General features: G+C 37.1%; 1 protein-coding gene across 1 annotated transcript; it reads right to left on the minus strand.

The window, feature by feature from the left end:
* Window positions 1-8,698: 8,698 nt before the first annotated feature.
* Window positions 8,699-20,662, minus strand: LOC127437684 (aminopeptidase N-like). The gene is made up of 20 exons (XM_051692752.1): window positions 20,072-20,662; window positions 19,490-19,632; window positions 19,098-19,231; window positions 18,801-18,927; window positions 18,353-18,507; window positions 18,137-18,250; window positions 15,143-15,286; window positions 14,968-15,033; window positions 14,772-14,837; window positions 14,401-14,573; window positions 14,231-14,307; window positions 13,842-13,975; window positions 13,675-13,730; window positions 13,189-13,336; window positions 11,760-11,851; window positions 11,499-11,609; window positions 11,158-11,325; window positions 10,877-11,017; window positions 10,478-10,559; window positions 8,699-9,580 (listed from the first exon to the last, which is right to left on the minus strand). The coding sequence occupies exons 1-20, from the start codon at window positions 20,599-20,601 to the stop codon at window positions 9,428-9,430; spliced, it is 2,814 nt and encodes a 937-aa protein (XP_051548712.1). The 5' UTR covers window positions 20,602-20,662; the 3' UTR covers window positions 8,699-9,427.
* Between the last annotated feature and the right edge of the window lie 247 nt (window positions 20,663-20,909).

Below are 20,909 nucleotides of genomic sequence, written 5' to 3' on the forward strand. Positions count from 1 at the left end.
ATCTTTAACTAAATCTCCAACAACCCAGCCAAAACTGTTGCATTTACTTTTCCCATGTTCCCAACTAGGACCCACTACCTTTTTTGTAGGGTGACTTTCACTCTGGCCTCCTAAGTCTGCCCAATACGCCACCATTAACTGCTGTCTTCTTAATTGTAGAGGCATTTCACCCATTTCAACTTGAAGAGCTGAAACTGGAAATGTTAAATATGCTCCACAGCAGATTCTTAAAGCTTGATACTGAATTCTGTCCAGTTTAATTAATTGATTTTTACTTGTTGATCCATATACAGCACAACCGTAGTCCAGTACAGACCGTATAATTGATGTATATAAAGTCTTTAATGCCATTCTATGTGCTCCCCATATTTGACCTGACACATACCTCATTACATTCAATATTCTCTTACATTTCCCAACCATCCGACCCAATGTTGCAGTTTTTTGTTTGTTTTGTCTACAATTCTTGTGTTTTTCATCTTGGATGTCGTCTGCCTTATTGTATATGATAGACAAACAGTTTTGGACATTAGTTCTTCAATAGCACACCAGAAATCAGACTTTAAATTCCTTCCTGTTTTCAAACACAACAGCGGAGCCCTTTTTCTGGGCTGCCCGGCCGCGGAAGCGTAGCCGGAAAAGGGGAAGGAGAGCAGGCGTTCTCGTCAGACTAAGATGTCGCGCAAATCAACCCCCGCTACCCAGTATTCTACTGGCAAATGTTCAGTCTCTGGAAAACAAGCTCTGCGAGCTGAGAGCGCGGATCTCTTTCCAACAAGAGACGAGGGACTGCTGCATTATCTGCCTTACAGAAACTTGGATGTCTGCGGAGGATCCAGACTCAGCCATCGAACCCGTGGGGTTCTCAGTGCACCGAGCGGACAGAGTGAAAGACCTCTCAGGTAAAAGCAGAGGAGGTGGTGTATGTTTTTTGATCAACAAATCCTGGTGTGATCAGAGGAATGTACATTCTGTCAAGTCCTTCTGCTCTCCTGATCTGGAATTTCTCTTGCTTCTGTGTCGACCATTCTGGCTACCGAGGGAATTCACAGCGGTCATTATCACAGCTGTGTACATCCCCCCACAAGCTGACACAGACCAGGCACTCTAGGAACTGTATGGGAGTATAAGTGAGCAGGAAACTAGCAGTTCATTGTGACCGGGGACTTTAACAAAGCCAGCTTCAAATCAATCGCACCAAAATACTTCCAACACATCAGTTGCAACACACGAGGGGACCAGGTATTGGACCATTTTCTACTCTCCCTTCCAGGATGGCTACAAACCCCTCCCCCACCCACCATTTGGCAAATCGGACCAATCTACCATTCTCCTTCTGCCCGCTTAAAGGCAGAAACTGAAACAGGAAGCACCCGCCCTCAGAACGTTTCAGTGCTGGTCAGACCAATCTATGCTTCAAGACTGTTTTGATCACGTGGACTGGGAGGTGTTCCCGTCTGCCTCTGATGATGACATCGAGGTCTATACGCTGATACCGTTACGTGTTTCATCAGGAAGTGCATAGATGATGTAGTGCCGACCAAAAAAATACAGATCTATCCTAACCAGAAACCGTGGATTAATAGCGATGTTCGTGCGGCACTTAATGCACGGACCTCCGCTTTTAATTCTGGGAACGCAGAGGAGCATAAATAAGCCAGTTATGCCCTCCGCAAAACTATTAGAGCAGTCAAACGGCAGTACAGGGACAAGATTGAAGGACAGTTCAACACCGACTCTAGAAGCATGTGGCAGGGAATTCATATCATCACGGACTTCAAAGGGAATAAAAATTCCGCTGTAAACACCGCTACCTCTCTCCCGGATGAGCTTAATACTCATTTCGAGGGAAATAACACCACCCTCGTGGAGAGAGCTCTCGCGGCCGAAGCTACAGAGGTTAGTTCACTCTCCATCTCTGTAGCGGATGCAAATTGATCCTTCCGATGGGTGAATAGCCATAAAGCCATGTGTCCAGACTAGGGATGTGCGCTACGACTAATTTGACTGTCGTTTAAACTGAAGTTTACTGTTAACCTTCAGAAAACAGTAAATAAAAAAAAAAATGTATGCGACCCATTTAAAATACTTAATCTATTCCAAATCCGATGCTAAATTCCACTGAAAAGGGGCATTTATCTGCGACGTGCTCGCCTTGAATTATGATCATTGTACATTAAATATAGAACATGACATGCATTCACTGAATCAACGTTAGCGAATATTTAATAGATATATTGATTGAAAACAATTGAATGAATAGTGCAGGATTAATGGAACAACCGTTAAATGCCTGTTCTAAACGGAAATCACCAAGTAAAAGTTACTTAACATATTAAAACAGTCAGGACATTGTTGAAAATAATTTAAAGGTAAGCCAAATCTATGAGAGAGAAAAAAAAATGTGCTGAAAGTTGCACGTATTTCACTACGTGCAGACGTGCATTAGCCATTGATCTAATATGACAGCTGTTCGGTAAAGAACGTCAACCAATAACAGTTAAGATGTAAAAAAAAAAAAAAAAAAAAGTAGCTATAGGATAGAAAAAATATGCCTGTGATGTAGCCTACAATAAACCTAATGTATACTTAACATGACATGCACACAGAATAAAAGATAGTTTAACACGTTAAGCAGTCGGCACCTTGTTGAAAATAGCCTTCTTAATCAGCAGATTAAAAAAATTGCATACCTAGTCTAAAACAGTTATTTTCTAGGCTACTAACTCAAAAGCATAATTTGTTTGATAAGTACGTTAACACGTCGACGTGGTCCGGTGAAAGACGGGACTTAACTCATCTAAGGTGGCTGTCCTGCGCTTGAAAAAGCCTGCTCTGCGGAAAATGCACAGATGCAAAGAAGACTCAAATGTGAAAACATCCTTAGGGACTTTCAAACATTTGGAAAGCCGATTCCCGCACCACCGAAGTGATTTCATAACTACTTTGCTGAGTTTGCTTGTCTAGCGAGAGGACATTTTCCTGTGCGCGCCGCAAGTGAGAGAGGGAAGAAGCATGCGCAGCCTGAGGTGAAATTAAACTCTGTATCTGCTCCAGATATCCTCTTTTTTAAATAATATTTGTATTATTAATTCTATTTAAAATATGTAACATTAATATGACAGTAATTTAAGTGCAGCCTCTGTAAAAATATAAAGCCACACGTAAATTATCAGTTTAATGGGGGGAAATATTAACCGACTAGTAATTCCAGTGTCGACTAGCAGCATCTGAACCGTTTAGTCGACTAGTTTTGCACATCCCTAGTCCAGACGACATTCCGGGCCACGTCATCAGAGCGTGCGCGAACCAACTGGCTGGTGTTTTTACTGACATTTTCAACCTTTCCCTCTCTTTGTCTGTAGTCCCCACATACTTTAAAACATCCACCATTGTGCCTGTATCAAAGCAACTCAAAATCACTTGCTTAAATGACTGGCGTCCTGTTGCTCTGACCCCCATCATCAGCAAATGCTTTGAGAGGCTAATCAGAGATTACATCTGCTCTGTGCTGCCTGCCTCACTGGACTCACTGCAGTTTGCTTAACACAACAACCGCTTCATTGATGATGCCATTGCACTTACATTACACACTGCTCTCTCCCACCTGGAAAAAAGGAACACATATGTGAGAATGTTGTTTGCAGTCTACAGCTCAGTATTCAACACCATAGTGCCCTCCAAGCTTGATGAGAAACCCTGGGCTCTTGGCTTAAACAGCTCACTGTGCAGCTGGATCCTGGACTTCCTGCCAAGCAGACGCCAGGTGGTTAGAATGGGCAGCAACATCTCCTCATCACTGACCCTCAGCACTCGAGCCCCGCAGGGCTGTGTTCTCAGCCCACTCCTGTATTCTCAGTACACACACGACTGTGTGGCAACACACAGCTCCAATGCCATCATTAAGTTTGCTGATGATACGATGATGGTAGGTCTGATCACTGACAATGAGAAACAGCTTACAGAGAGGAGGTGCACACTCTGACACACTGGTGTCAGGAGCACAACCTCTCCCTCAACATCAGTAAGACAAAGGAGCTTGTGGTGGACTTCAGGAGAAGAGATAGAGAACACAGCCCCATCACCATCAAAGGAGCACCAGTGGAGAGAGTCAGCAGCTTCAAGTTCCTAGGTGTCCACATCACTGAGGAACTCACATGGTCCGTCCACACTGAGGCCGTCGTGAAGAAGGCTCATCAGCGCATCTTCTTCCTGAGATGGCTGAGGAAGTTTGGAATGAACCGCCACATCCTCACACGGTTCTACACCAGCACTGTAGAGAGCATCCTGACTGGCTGCATCTCCGCCTGGTACGGCAATAGCACCGCCCACAACCGCAAAGCCTTGCGGTGTGTGAAAAAAGCTCGGAGGATCATCAGAGACTCCAGCCACCCGAGCCATGGGCTGTTCTCACTGCTACCATCAGGCAGGCGGTATCGCAGCATCAGGACCCGCACCAGCCGACTCCATGACAGCTTCTTCCCCCAAGCAATCAGCCTTTTGAACTCTTGATCTCTCACAGTCAAATACACCAGCACTGCACTTTATTACTCTTATATCTCACACCGGACTGTCATAAATGATATTCTCTCTTAACAACACACTGGTAACTTACTATCAACCGACAGCCTGAATGTCAATACAGTACAATACAACCTACTGTACATTTTATATATACTATATATATACTATTTTTATTGAATAATGTGTATCTATATTGTGTGTATTGTATACTGTACAGTGTATGTTATTATTTGTATATTGTGTTATGTGTAATTATGTGTATAACAGATGTTTAAATTGTGTTGTGTAAATCTGATGTTTATTGTAAATTGGTATATGTCTCATCACTGTCACGACTACTATGTTGCTCGGAACTGCACCCAAGAATTTCACACACTATTGCACTTGTGTATATGGTTGTGTGACAATAAAAGTGATTTGATTTGATATAGTATCCAACATAAATTTTATTTTTACAATTTTTAACTGTATTTATTTATTTAAATGATTTAAATGATCAGATATAGGCTGCCAATCTTTGAACAGGGTCAGGTTGATGTGACAAGGGTAAAATCTTGTTGCTAAATAACTCACCAGAGATCCTCCAGAATCTGTGTTTGCTTTCTGGATGAGTCTAAATCTGGGTTTCACTGTAAAAGGAAGTCATCTCTCTTAAAGGTATCCAGTCTATCAGAATATAAAATATTTGTTTAAACGAAGAGATCATTGTACATAACTGCTTATTTCCATATTCTTACGATGTTCTCTGACTTTATATCCTTACTTGTCTTAAGAGTGAACACATTTAAAATGGAACATTGATTTTAAGTAATAGAAAAATATACCCAATGATAATTATATTTATTATGAAGATAATAAAGCAATTGGACAAGAAGGATTTTGTATCTCATTATAAATTTATAATGAGGTTTTAGCAGTTCAAACCCCAACATGCCAACATTATTCTACATCTGTCCTTTTCTAACTGTTTTAATTTGTTTAATAAAAACTGGAACACTGAACCCTAATTTGCTAAATGGCTTCAGTGGCTTTATATGTGTTCAACGAAGGAACTGGAGAAAAGATGCTGTTAAAACTTACCAATCCTGTTCACTTGATTTCCTCTCTTTTTCAGGTAATATGTCAAAGTTTTCTTGCAGGATGGAATGTAAAAATTCTCATACCACCACTTAGTCATTTCTAGCTCTCATTTGAGCTCTTCTGCTGTGATATTTAAAGAGCCATGGTAATAAAATCTGCTGCCCAAATAATGCAGCTCATCTGTGATGCTCATCTCGACATCATTTTCCCAGGTTTGTCATTGTCCGACTGCTCACACAGAACTGTTCTCTGATGAACTAGCAGACCCGTAAGAATGTATATTAGTTTTGGCGACAAACACTATTAAACATTTCCATCATTATTGCCCAGGGGGCAAAAATTACAGTTCATCAAACATTCCTTGAAAAGATTACAATTAAAATCAAACCATTGTTTTGCCAAAGAAACATTGTCATAAAATATTCTGAATTTATTATGTGAAAACTTGCCCCGACCTGACATTTATTAAAAAGAAATGCATTGTTCTGAGAACTTTCAGTTGTATATTAAACATGTTGCTTACTTACCCATTATAACATTGTCACGTCTCACTAGATTTGATCTTTTCTCAAAAGAACTCATCATATAATCGCTTATAGCATCATTGTGATCTGGATAAATTACATCATCTTCATTTGTAGTATTTCCTCTTGGAACATCCTCGTCTCTGAATTATAATACGCTGCAATGATGTCATCCAACATCACTGTGGCACTAAATTCAGAAAATTGGGTTTCTCCTTTAATGTAAGTCCCCTAGTAGCCACAAAGAGTGAGAACCTGCGTAAAAAAAAAATTCATTATTTTCAAATGACACTTTTTATATAAAGAAAAGACTAAAATAAGAAGCAAAGCAGTAGAAAGAATCTGATGAGAATATTTAACAACAGTAGTTTATGAAACATGTTTGCACTAAAACTACCACAATTATTGAATGTATAATGTTGGTGAATAACAATTCTGCACAATATATGGCTAAAAAATTATTTTTCTCAGACAAGTGGTACAAATTAATAATATTTGCTCTTTACAGCATGCTTTATTCTGAACTATAACTCTTGTTTCTTCTGAAAGAAAACTATCAAAGACGAAGCAGAGTTTGTTCCATCATTAATATTGTTAATATATATACTGTGTATATATACTGTGTGTGTATATATATATATATATATATATATATATATATATATATATATATATATATATATATATATATATAGATAGATAGATAGATAGATAGATACACAATTGTGCTCAAAAGTTTGCATATCTTTGGAGAATTGGTAATATATGTACCATTTTTAAAGAAAACATGACTGAGCAGGCAAAACACATTTCTTTTATTTCTTATGGGATTCATATTCAACTGTAGGTTATAACAGAATGCCACAATCATAAAACAAAACATGACAACAAAGAAAAAAAAGAAATGACCCCTGTTCAAAAGTCTGCATACCCTTAGTTCTTAATACTGTGTATTGCCCCCTCAAAGCATCAATGACAGCGTGCAGAATTTTGTAATAGTTGTCTATGAGACCCCAAATTCTTGCAGGTGGTATAGCTGCCAGTTCGTCTTGGCAAAATGCCTCCAGGTCATGCAAAGTCTTTGGTCGTCTTGCATGAACCACACATTTGAGATCTCCCCAGAGTGGCTTGATGATATTAAGGTCAGGAGACTGTGATGGCCACTCCAGAACCTTCACCTTTTTCTGCTGTAACCACTGGAGGGTCAACTTGGCCTTGTGCTTAGGGTCATTGTCATGCTGGAAAGTCCAAGAGCGTCCCATGCGCAGCTTTCGTGCAGAAGAATGCAAATTGTCTGCCAGTATTTTCTGATAACATGATGCATTCATCTTGCCATCAATTTTCAGAAGATTCCCTGTGCCTTTAGAGTTCAAAACATCAAAACATCAGTGAACCACCCCCATGCTTCACAGTGGGGATGGTATTCTTTTCACTATAGGCCTTGTTGACACCTCTTCAAACATAGTGCTTATGGTTGTGACCATAAAGCTCTATTTTGGTCTCATCACTCCAAATTACAGTGTGCCAGAAGCTGTGAGGCATGTCAAGGTGTTGTTTTTTGTGGCATTGGTGCAGTAAAGGCTTCTTTCTGGCAACTCGACCATGCAGCTAATTTTTGTTCAAGTATCGTCGTATTGTGCTCCTTGAAACAACCACACCGTCTTTTTCAAGAGCAGACTGTATTTCTCCTGAGGTTACCAGTGGGTTATTCTTTGTATCCCGAACAATTCTTCTGGAAGTTGTGGCTGAAATCTTTCTTGGTCTACCTGACCTTGGCTTGGTATCAAGAGATCCCCGAATTTTCCACTTCTTATTAAGTGATTGAACAGTACTGACTGGCATTTTCAAGGTTTTGGATATCTTTTTATATCCTTTTCCATCATTATAAAGTTCCATTACTTTGTTACGCAGGTGTTTTGACAGTTCTTTTCTGCTCCCCATGGCTCAGTATCTAGCCTGCTCAGTGCATCCACGTGAGAGCTAACAAATTCATTGACTATTTATACACAGACACTAATTGCAATTTAAAAAGACACAGGTGTGGGAAATTAACCTTTAATTGCCATTTAAACCTGTGTGTGTCACCTTGTGTGTCTGTAACAAGGCCAAACATTCAAGGGTATGTAAACTTTTGATCAGAGCCATTTGGGTGATTTCTGTTACCATTATGATTTAAAAAGGAGCCCAACAACTATGTGATAATAAATGGCTTCATATGATCACTATCCTTAAATAAAAGACAATTCATTTAAAAATTTCACAATTTCTGCCAGGGTATGCAAACTTTTGAGCACAACTGTATATATATATATATATATATATACACACACACACACAGTATAGAATTTATAATATACAATTATAGTTTGGTATCATTTCTGATTGAGGAGCAGGAATTATTGTCTGTGACACAAACGTTAAAAATGGTTCAAAGATTTTTTAAGTACTTGAAAGATATTGTAGGACTTTTACTTTCAATTTACTGTTACACAGGATTCAGCAAAGATACTGCATTTGTATGATGTCTTACAAAAGCTACTTCAACATAACATAAAAAGGTTTTAGTCCAACACAAGTCATGCTTTTACATTTATTTAAAGCTCATTTTTGACAAATTAGGTGGAGGAACTGCTACACTGCTTGAAATTGAAACATACACATTATGAAGCAATGAATTTGTTAATGTAGCAATCTTAGTCACTGTTGGAAGTACAAGGACAAGAAGAATAGAAAATCTGACCATTGTACTGTAAGAAAAATTGAGCACTGTTCATATGCAGAAGACTGGAAGCTCAGGCTCAAATATCTTTTATTCAGCTTTGTCCCACCTTCATAACCTATCAGAGAATCTGGGTAGAACTTGTTTGTCTCGTGTCTATAAAAACTTCAGATTTCATGTCATGCAAAGGACTCTGAACTCAGATTGAAATAAGTTGAGCCGGATAATGGTCATGTAGGCAAACCAATCACAATTTTACTTTCAACTTTGGCAAATTTGTCAAGTGTATGACATATTAGCAAGTTATAAGCAAGTTGGCTATTACAAGTTGACAAAGAGAGTTTGAGCTCTACAAAGAGGGGCCTCTTCATAGAAATGAGCATTTAAAAGTGTTGATATGGTAAGCCATTTTTTTTTTAATACAAACAAACATCTATATCAATACAGAGCAAATTACAATTTAACAAACATCCAAAAACTTATAAACAATATTAATTATTTACTAAATAATTAAACTAGTTTTTTCATTATTTCATTACATTTTTTTTTAATAATGTCAGTTGTAGAGAGTCCATTGTGTTTAAGCTGTTTCAGCCATAAGCCAGTCTTTAATTTCTCTCAGGTTTTCAGCCACCCATTTTATATTGGCTTTTGTCTTCTCAATGGCCTGTTCCAGAGCTGCTGCCCCCGGGCCAAATCCAATCTCTGCATTGTCACTCTTAAACTGCAGAAGCTTTACACAGATTAAGAGATGTGGAAACAGAAATGAATTAGACATGTCATGTGTTACAATTTGATATAGTGTCCAAGTACTGAATGAATTGTGTTTACTTCCTCTGAGCAACATCAGTTTGGAGCTAACCATTTAGGAAAGGTGATCAATTAACCCATTTATCATGCTATTGCATTAAAGGAATAGTTCACCCAAAAACTAAAATTCTCTCAACATTTATTCACCCTCATGCCATCCCAGATGTGTATGACTTTCTTTCTTCTGCAGAACACAAATTAATATTTTTAGAAGAATGTTGCAGCTCTGTTGGTCATCACAATGCAAGTGAATGGTGACCAGAATTCAGAAGCTCCAAAAAGGACATAAAGGCAGCATAAAAGTAATCCATATAACTCCAATGGTTAAATCCATGTCTTCAGAAGCGATATGATAGGTCATGGTGAGAAACAGATCAATATTTAAGTCCTTTTTACCATCAACCTCCACCTTTGACCAGACCCAACCAGTAGGTGGCTCAATGTGAATGTGAAAGTCACTTCCACACCAGAATGTGGAAGTTTACATTTTCATTAAAAATGGATTGATGTGTTTCTTACCCACATCTATTATATCATTTCAGAAGACATAGATTTAAACACTGGAGTCTTATAGTTTACTTTTATGCTGTCTTTATGTGCTTTTTGGAACTTCAAAGTCCTGTTCACCATTCACTTGCATTGTGAGGACCAACAGAGCTGAGATATTCTTCTAAAAATCTTTGTCTGTGTTTTGTAGAAGACAGAAAGACATACACATCTGGGATGGCATGGGGGTGAGTAAATAATGAGAACATTTTTGGGTGAACTATCCCTTTAACTAAACAGATGAACAAATACAGTATGTTAATTCCATACAAACCTGCTCAAGTTCTGATTCTGTTGAAAATGTTTTGGTTATGCCACTTATAAGGTTGGCAAAGTTAAAGGACCCAACACCATACCTAGGGAGAGAAATCATTTATTTTACATGTGCATTTGACAGATGCTTCTATCCAAAGCAATTTACAGTGCAGTTAATGTGTACATTTGATCAGAATGTGCATTCCTTGGGAATAAAACAGATGACCTTTGCATTTCAAATGCCATTATCTACCAGTCAAGCTACAGGAAGAAGCTACAGAAAGAAGGTTCATCCTGTTTATCATGTTTGTTGGTCATACTGTATTCCTTTACAGTTTACTCCAGTTCATTAATTACCATGAAAAGTTCTGCAATACATATATATATATATATATTGTATATGAATGTTTGTGCTCACTCTGTGAACATGTACTCCCAGTTCTTTCTGACAAATTCCCAAGCTAGTGTCTGACCATTTGGGTTGCTGGCAATATACACAATAACAGATGTAGCATCCTGTTTACGGATCTTTGATGCATCAAGCGTATATTCAAGGTACCTAGAGTTATGAAAATGGAGGGAGGAAACCATTTTTGTAAATTAATTTGTACAATGATCTTCCTAAAATACCTTAAATAAAAAAAAAAAAAAAAAAAAAACTTATTTATGGTCACACTGAATGAAATCTTTAATACAAACCTTTCTAAAAGATTGTGATCTTTTGTACAAGACAGGGATGACATGAGTTTATCAGCTTCTATAGCAATGGTGGCATCCTTAAACATTTGCCAGCCAAAATCCCACTCATCAGGGCCACCTGCAGCAATAGCACTGCAATACACTGTAGACCTCAAGTTGGGGTGAATCCTTTCAAACAGAGACATAAATTAGATCTATGACAAACATTCAAGGCTAGATTGAAAATCACTTAAGAGTTTGTCTAGTTTGATTATTTAAAAGTTTGTTCCTTCTAAATTTAGATTACTTTAGGGCACTCTCCGTATTTTGGTCTTCCTGTAAAGCAAAGTGTGTAAACTCACGGGTTGTGGTTTGGTTGGTCCATCCACTGTCTGAACCAGCTTGAGGTGAGACTTTGACAGCCATCTACACCAGTGCTGCATGCAACTCTAATTGCATTTACCTGATTGTATCTACATGAAATAATAATGTAAACAGTGTAAAATATTTATAACTTTTTACCCAATAAACATAATCATCCAACTGTTGTTCTAATGAAACAAAATGCTGACATGAAACTTTCATCATCAGTTACATTCAGAAATACAGTAAAGTTTACATACTGCTCTGTATGTCCAAAGGGTACATGTGACCAATCCTCTGTAATGTTCTTGAAATATGCAAAAAGGGGGGTCACTTGCTTCTTGAGGTAGTTCTACAAAAAAAAAAAAAAACCATTATATATATATATATACACACACACACACACACACACACACACACACACACACACACACTGGTAGCCAAAAGTTTGGAATAATGTACAGATTTTGCCCTTATGGAAAGAAATTCAGCTGATAACAGTGTATAGTCAAGACATTAATAACATGAAATATTACTATTAAAATGTGAAAAAAATGTTCAGAACTTCTTAAACTACTTCAAAGTGTTCTCATCAAAAAATCCTCCATGTGCAGCAATGACAGCTTTGCAGATCCTTGGCATTCTAGCTGTCAGTTTGTCCAGATACTCAGTTGACATTTCACCCACACTTCCTGTAGCACTTGCCATAGATGTGGCTGTCTTGTCGCACCTTACAGTCTAGCTGATCCCACAAAAGTTCAATGGTGTTAAGATCCATAAAACTCTTTTCCAATTATCTGTTGTCCAATGTCTGTGTTTCTTTGCCCACTCTAACCTTTTCTTTTTGTTTTTCTGTTTCAAAAGTGGCTTTTTTTTTTTGCAATTCTTCCCATAAGGATTGCACCCCTGAGTCTTCTCTTTACTGTTGTACATGAAACTGGTGTTGAGCGGGTAGAATTCAATGAAGCTGTCAGCTGAGGACATGTGAGGCATCTGGCCTTCCACATCTCTTTCTGTCCTTGTTAGAGCCAGATGTCCTTTGTCTTTGAAGACTGTAGTGTACACCTTTGTATGAAAACTTCAGTTTTAGCCTTCATTCCTCAAAGCAATGATTGACTGATGAGTTTCTAGAGAAAGCTGTTTCTTTTTTTGCCATTTTTGACCTAATATTGACCTTAAGACATGCCAGTCTATTGCATACTGTGGCAACTCAAAAACGAACACAAAGACAATGTTAAGCTTCATTTAACGAACCAAATAGCTTTCAGCATTGTTTGATATAATGGTTCTTTTCTAGAACCAAATTAGAAATTTAGCATGATTACTCAAGGATAAGGTGTTAGAGTGATGGCTGCTGGAAATGGGGCCTGTCTAGATTTGATCAAAAATGACTTTTTTCAAATAGTGATGGTGCTGTTTTTTTACATCAGTAATGCCCTGACTATAGTTTGTGATCAGTTGAATGCCACTTTGGTGAATTAAAGTACCAATTTCCTTCCGAAACAGCAAAAAAACTTTTGCCAACCAGTGTGTGTGTGTGTGTGCATATATATATATATATATATATATATATATATATATATATATATATATATATATATATATATATATATACACACACACACACACACACAGTACATACATTTAATGTATATTCAATATTTTAGTAAATCATTGTTAAGAACGGACCTGTAAAAGTCCATTGACATCAGTTTGTGTAAACATCAGGTAGAAATAATCCAGATTGTCAAGAGCAGACTGCCATGGCATATATTCTCTTTCTTGAAATAAGTATTTTGTAGTGCTGAGTGCTAAAGTGACAGGAATCATCTTTGCCCTTGAAAAAGAACAACTATTTTTAGATTCAGTATGCAAATAATTTAATTTCAATGATCATGCATAAATAAATATGTATAATATTATATAATATAATTTAAAACCATCTAAAACAATATAATATAATATAATATCATATAATATAATATATATTTTGATTAGTGGGACAAAAGCATGTTCTATATTTAAAAATATGGTACTTTATGCATTTCTTTAAATCAATGATTGTGCATGAATAAATATTAGTTTAATATAAATATAATATAATATCATATATATTTAGGTGCATGGGATAAAGGCATGTTCTGTTGTAAAATATAGTATTTTACACATTTCTACCTTGCAAGGTTAAAAGCATCATCCACAATTTGAGCCCTGTTGATGACTGGGATGACCTGTAAAAAGAAAAAAAGAAAAAAAGAAAGAAAGAGATAAACATGGGCAATTTCATTCATCAGAACCGAGTTACTGTGATTTCAGTAGCTTATATGTTTCTGTGTCTTTACCTTGTGGTTCTCAGTCAACTGATTCAGTAGATGCTCCCAGTTGTCAGTGTCATAATTCACTCTGTAATATCCTGTGATGTTCAGATTTACCAACACCCACTCATTTCCAGTCGTCTTCATTTCAATGTGAAAAGCTGCGTATTGAAAGAATTACAACCCTTATATATGTGTGTGTGTGTGTGTGTGTGTGTGTGTGTGTGTGTGAAATTGCTAAATTTCACAATTGCTGTTTTTTTGTTTTTGTTTTGTTTTTTTGCTCCCTCTTGAGTCTGTACAATGCCAAGATTGTCAAGGGGCTTTAAGACCAAATGACAGGATAAAAAGAAATACAACATTTATTAGAAGCTCTTAGGACAAAAATATCATGTTTTGGGGGGATTCACAAATACCATTTCTTTCCAGGAGCCAAAATCGTGACTGCTCCACTTCTGCCTTCATCCAGTTGATGGGCACAATCCATTCATAACTACAAGGATCAGAAAGAGGGAACACTAAACTGAACTGACCACAACAACAATAATATCTTCTCAGGTAGATCTGGAGAAGACTTTATGCTTACTTGAATGGAGATGGTCGCTCCACTATGGAGTCAGGATCCAGAAGGAAGTGCTTCTGGGAGACCTGGCCAGTTGTAGTGTTGACAATGACCACTGGGAAGCCCATTTGAAGAACCCAACGGTCCATTATTTCTTTGACACTTAAGGGAAGAACTGTTCCAGTCTTATCAACAGCCTAATGGCGTAAATTTAGAGTAATTATATTCAATGTGGTCACACTCATCCACTAGATGACAGCATTGACAAACGTAAATGAGTAAGGCCTGAGTAGTGAGATTTAATAACTCTTTAATGAAATATTTAAATGTTAGTTCAATCATCATTTGGATTTATTAAGAGAACAGAGTATGTTTTTATTTTTGATGCAACTCACGGTTTGAAGGTGCTTCCACAGATCTTCACCTACTGTGTTTTGATAGGCAAACATGTCTAGATATGTCTTTTAGAGGAGGGAAACAGAAAATATAGAGCTTGAAATGAGGAAACAGAAAATATAGAGCAAGAAAATGAGGAACAATACACAGAAATATCCGATGTGTTTTAACTAAACTGTAAATTAAATGACTCACATTTAGCCCTTGGACAAACACAGGTTCAGTGAGGAAGTCTGAGAGCATTCTCAGCACTGACGCCCCCTACAGATAAATAAAAAGAGAGCATAACACTGAGTTTGTCAGCCATTTTAGAACCGAATTAGTCCACAAAAGAATTGACCAAAGTCAAGGTTATGAAATGTCTTTGCACCTTGCTATAAGAGACTGCATCAAACTGCTCACTGATCTGCTCTGGCTTCATAATGTCTTCCTCTTTAGAAGACAGGGGATGAGAGGAAGCCAGAGCATCCACAGAAAAAACACGGTGTACATCTTTGAGGATAATCAGGTCTTTCTGAGAGAGTGATAAGAGAAAGAAAAGAAGAGAAAAGATGAAATGCTATATGTCTATATGTGTGCACATATAGCCTGTGTGTAAAAAGGAAAAGAGGTAACAATAAATATCAGAGATTAAATAACAAGTTAAATTCCTTAATAATATTAGGGCCTACAAGCTTTCAGTGTTTAGATTTTTGACACTTTAATCAGGCTGACATATTACTCAAATTAATGTAGAACTTTTATGTAATTTCACTTACAAAGTACCAATTTTTCTGATGAATATGACAACTCTCATGATTATTGACCCCCCTTCAAGAACTATACACTTCCAGAGTGAGGAAAAAGGCTGGAAAAATCACTCTGGACCGCACTCACCCTGCCCATTACCTTTTTGAACTGTTGCCTTCTGGCCGACGCTTCAGAGCTCTGAGCACCAGAACCGTCAGGCACAGGAACAGTTTTTTCCCCCAGGCTATCCATCTCATGAACAGTTAAAACTGCCCCTTTGAGCAATAATTAATATGCAATACATAGCTTAGTCTTTTTGTATTATCCAACACATCCTACCTCTTCTGCCATTACATTCCCTTGCACTGTACATAACCGATTTGTATTTAGATTTGTACTACATATGTGTATGTGTGTGTGTATATGTATGTATATGTATGTATGTGTATATATATATATATATATATATATATATATATATATATATATATATAAACATATATGTGTATATGTATGTATGTATGTATATATATATATGTATATATATATATATATATATATATATATATATATATATATATATATATATATATATATATATTGTCTATTGTGTATTCTATATATACTTTTTTCTTTTCAATATTTATCTATTATTTATTCAATTTTAATTATTTTTTAAAAGTCTTGTTGCTGTTTTTGTATTGTTGTGTACTGGAAGCTCCTGTCACCAAGACAAATTCCTTGTATGTGTAAGCATACTTGGCAATAAAGCTCATTCTGATTCTGATTCTGATTTAAAAAAAAGAAAAAAACAAGGTCTAAAATAATTATGTTCTTTTATTTCAAAACCCTTTGTGATGTAAGCAACGTGATAAACTGTCAAATGAATAGTGACCGTTGCAAGTTGCTCACATTCTCAAACTTGTACCTCACTGGAAGGACGGTTACCAACAACAGTTTATCTAAAAAGCAAAAAGAGCGTTTTTATCAAAATTCGATATGTCCACGTGGTGACACAAGCAAACAAAATGAAAATATGAGGACGTTTTAAGAGATTTTGTTTATAATTAAGTACAATTAAAAATAAAGTTTTTTTTTATTAATCTTACAAATCTCATGATTGAAAAAGATAATGTCTAAAATAATAGAGCTGTGTCACAGTCTGTCTTCCTCGTGTTTCAAAGGACTCTTATTTTAAAGTGTTTCCACCGGACTACATTACCCATCATGCAGTGCTCTCATCACTCCCGTCTGCTTCTGATTGTTCTCACCTGTTTTCAATTTCATCATTAGCTTTTGTTTATATAAATACCCCTTAGTTTTTGTATTCTTTTGTTAGTTTTTGTTTGTTGTTGTTTTGAGTTCCTGTTTGTTTGTTTCACTGTCATAATTTTTATTAAAAGCCTGCAAATAGATCCTACCTCTCATCATAGCAACTACTCGTGACAAGCTGTTTGGGTTGTATTCCAAAAACCCAGCAGAGAATTATCATTCTTGAGCCATTGGCTCTCAGAATTTTCCTGTGGGGTTTTATAATGGCAGTAAAATAAGGTCTGTGCTAAATACTTCAAGATACTTGGACGTTTTGTTCTACAAAAGAAATTACACACAGTCATGTCCCAAAAGTGAATTTTAAAGCCTATTTTATTTATTTTTTTATAAACACAATGTTGCCAACAAGTTGTTAAATGGCCTAAAAGAGTCTTCCACTTCATCAGGCATGTACAGTCTAGTCAAATGCTAATAGTATTTGTAGTTCTTTTCTAGAAACTTGTTAGCAACATAAAAAAAAAAAAAACGTTTTTAACAACCCATAGGAAATGTTGGTTCGCCTGCAAATTGACGGCATGGCTTTTATATCAAAACCTTTTGTGATGTAAGCAACGTGAAAAATGGTCAGCTGAAGTATGACTGCTGCGAGTTGAGCGTACTCAAAATTACCTCAGAGGGATGGTTACCAACAACAGTTTATCTAAGAAGCAAAAAAGCATTTTTTATTGAAATGTGAGATGTCCACATGAAGACACAAGCAAACAATATGTAAATATAAGGACTGAAGAGCAAAATCCCAACAGGTCTTTTGAGATTTGATGACGAGACACGACGTGAGACCTGTAGATATGCTCACGATCTCACAGTCACATTGATTATACCTAATAGCCCGACAATGTTTGGTCACGTAAACACATTAAACAGTTTTCTTTTATCAGGGTAAGGTTGTAAATGGTATACCGGTACATCTATATTTTTACCTTTTCCGACAGTATGGCGGCTTCTAAAATATTAACTGTTTTCATGCAAAAACCGACAAACATGGTTTTCTTGTGTTATTTTATCTTGAATTTTTAGAACAAGCATATTTTTGATAGTTATTAGCATATAGTTGAGCATGTAAACAGACCTGTTTGCAGCAAATATTGAAGAGGAAACTAAATGTGTGTGTATATATTTATATATATGCAAATTTATCACCCCCCCCCCTCCACAATGAAATAATACAAAATACAATTCCAAGTGTGGCAATATATATTTATGGTCTGCAATGTTCTCATTTTGACAGTTGTGGCTGTAAGTTAATTTGGACCATTGCATGTTATCATTTGTTTGACAGCTTTATTAGTCTGTAAAAACTCACCACATTCCAAGATGGTTCAGCAAAGTCTGCACCAAGATATGATACATAAGAGGCAAAACCTTCATTCAGCCAAACTTCATTCCACCACCTCAGAGTCACAAGGTTGCCAAACCACTGACCAAATAAGAGCATAAACAAGCCATTACACCATATGATAACATACAATAGTAAGAATGTGAAAGATACTGATATATCAAGATTTTAAAAAATGACTACCATGTGTGCCAGTTCATGGGCTATAATGGTAGCTGTTCTCTCCTTGTTTGCATTGGAAGAGATGACTGAATCATACAGAAGGTTTGTCTCTCTGTATGTCACAAGCCCCCAGTTCTCCATTGCCCCAAAGTAAAAATCAGGCAGAGCAATCTGGTCTTCAAGATGGAGATTTTAAATTAAGCACCAATATCAAATGCATTTCTGGTTAAAACAAATCTTGGAGTGGGTTGCACCAAATTTTGAAGATGGATGAAACATCCCTGATCTGTTTCTCAGCCTAACCAACATTGTACAGGTGAGTTTAATCTAAGGAATAAGGTTTTTTCTTACTTGTTAGCAGTCACACTAAATAATCAGTTTTTTCAAGTATATTTGGATCTAACAGAAATGGACAGCAGTTCCTTTCCAAAGATGAACCTTATGAGATGATTTAGACATTTAAACATACCTGATTTAGAGAGTGGATATGGTACATTATAATATTTTTCAAAGAACATGAGTATTGGTCCAGTTATACTCAAGGCATAATCACCATGGCCATCCTCAATGGCTTTCTTACGGGCCCATATCCGTATCTATTCAGAGTAAACATAATTAAGTAAATGCACTAAAGCAAATATGCTTTAAGGCACATTTTGTGGCCAATAAATGTGAGATTTTTATCTTGTAAAACAGCTGTACAGCACATCTGAAACTTTTATTGATCATTCCAGCTGTAAAAATGTGTTAAATATGATTTCCGTACCAAAGTCTGTTCCGCTGATGTAACATTTGTGTAGTCACTGACAACCAGTGCTAATAGATAGGAGGACATTTTCTTTGTGGATTCAAATGTTGTCACCGTAACAGCTTGGCCCTCAAGAATGGTGTCCACTTTCTCTACATTGAAAAACACAAGGTTAGTTGAAATGCATGGATTCAGCTCAATCTCAATTAAATCTATGTCATATATTGATCAAATTGCTTACACATTTTTAAAACTACTGCTATGTTGTAACTACCATCATGCTGTGAAGCGCACATATTTGATTTTCAGTACAGACTACTACAGTAGACAAGTGATCCTGTTCTGGCCTTGTTCATTGCTCTCATTGACATTACAATAGTTAACATTAAGTGTGTGTTAAGAGAACTGACCAGTTTCCATTCCATTGGACAGGGCAACGGTTCCCATGTCATGAATAAGAGTGATGTTGAAAACCGCTCTCATTGCAGGCTCATCGAAACATGGGAAAGTTTTGCGAGCATGTGTGGGATGCATCTGGCTGGTGGCAACTATCCTGGAGAAAATAACTCTATTATATCACATTAAGATAAGGACAGTGTCCCCAACATTTACACCAAAGGTAGATAGAAAATATACAACAAGAGTAGGGTTTTTAGAATGCCATTTCAGTGAGCAACGAACATGTTAAAGCACATGATTATTTAATCATGCCTGACTGAGATATCCTTATGTATGTTATGTAATGCCCAAGTACACATAAAAACAGCTTTAGAGATCCAGTTAGTTATTATCCTCTTTTAATGGTACAAAGGTCAAACTGACATAAAGCTATTGAGGGATTCATCAAACAAACATGTGACCTGCTCATTGCAGTGGACTTGATGCTCTTGATAGCTTCATTTCCCATCTGCCACCTGAGAGTTTACTATGTACCTGCCTCGTTTAATTGCAGATATGAGTTTGTTGCTTTAAAAAATGATGATTGGACTTACTTTTTTACTCCGTTCTCATCGTATTCACTCCTGTAAAAACCCGCCAGGTCATCTGCAAGCTCCCCTACAAACTCTGTGTAAAGTGCATAAAAGTCCCCAGGTTTCAGTTTGCCCTTCAACTCTATGACAAGGAACTGAGTTGTCTCCTGCATCCAGGTTTTCTGTATTGCGGGCACCACTGTGGTACCAAGTCCCAACAGTCTTGCTAGATATCCATCTGTTGAGGTCAGGTTCAGCTTATTGGAGTGAATGAGGATGAGATCTGTCTCCTTCACACATCTGAAGACCACAATGGACTTTCCAGTGAAGACAAAAAGACCATCAATGTTTGGCTGGAGTCGAGGCCAGAGAGAGATGTTGTAGGAGTCTGGAACCAGAGTGTCTGGAAGACGGTACTCATTCCATGGCTCATTAGGAGGTTCAGTTGAAGGAAGAATCTGAACTGTCCACAACCCAACTATGGTGGCTACTGATGCAATCCCCAGTAGAGTGCATCCAACACACATTGCACTGAAATAGATTCTCGCCATGTTCCCTATCGAATTCACCAGAAGTCAGCAGAGATCAGACCAAACTGTGAGGAGCATTTTACTGTATTTAATTTTTCTATCTTCTCTCCTCCCAAAGGGTATAATGGCTCATCTATTAACATGGAGACTAGCCAGTGAAAGAATGTGAGAACCTGATAAGATGAGGAGCACAGAGATAATTTATTATTTTAGCATACTTCTTCCCTGACATGTTTATGCAGCCATTACTCTTCAGTAAAAACGTGGTGGTGAGAACCGTGGGAAGAAGCTCACATTTTCTGTGCGAAAAACAAACACGGCAACATTAT

The sequence above is a fragment of the Myxocyprinus asiaticus genome, chromosome 48 (assembly GCF_019703515.2).
Source record: "Myxocyprinus asiaticus isolate MX2 ecotype Aquarium Trade chromosome 48, UBuf_Myxa_2, whole genome shotgun sequence".
Lineage (NCBI taxonomy): Eukaryota > Metazoa > Chordata > Actinopteri > Cypriniformes > Catostomidae > Myxocyprinus > Myxocyprinus asiaticus.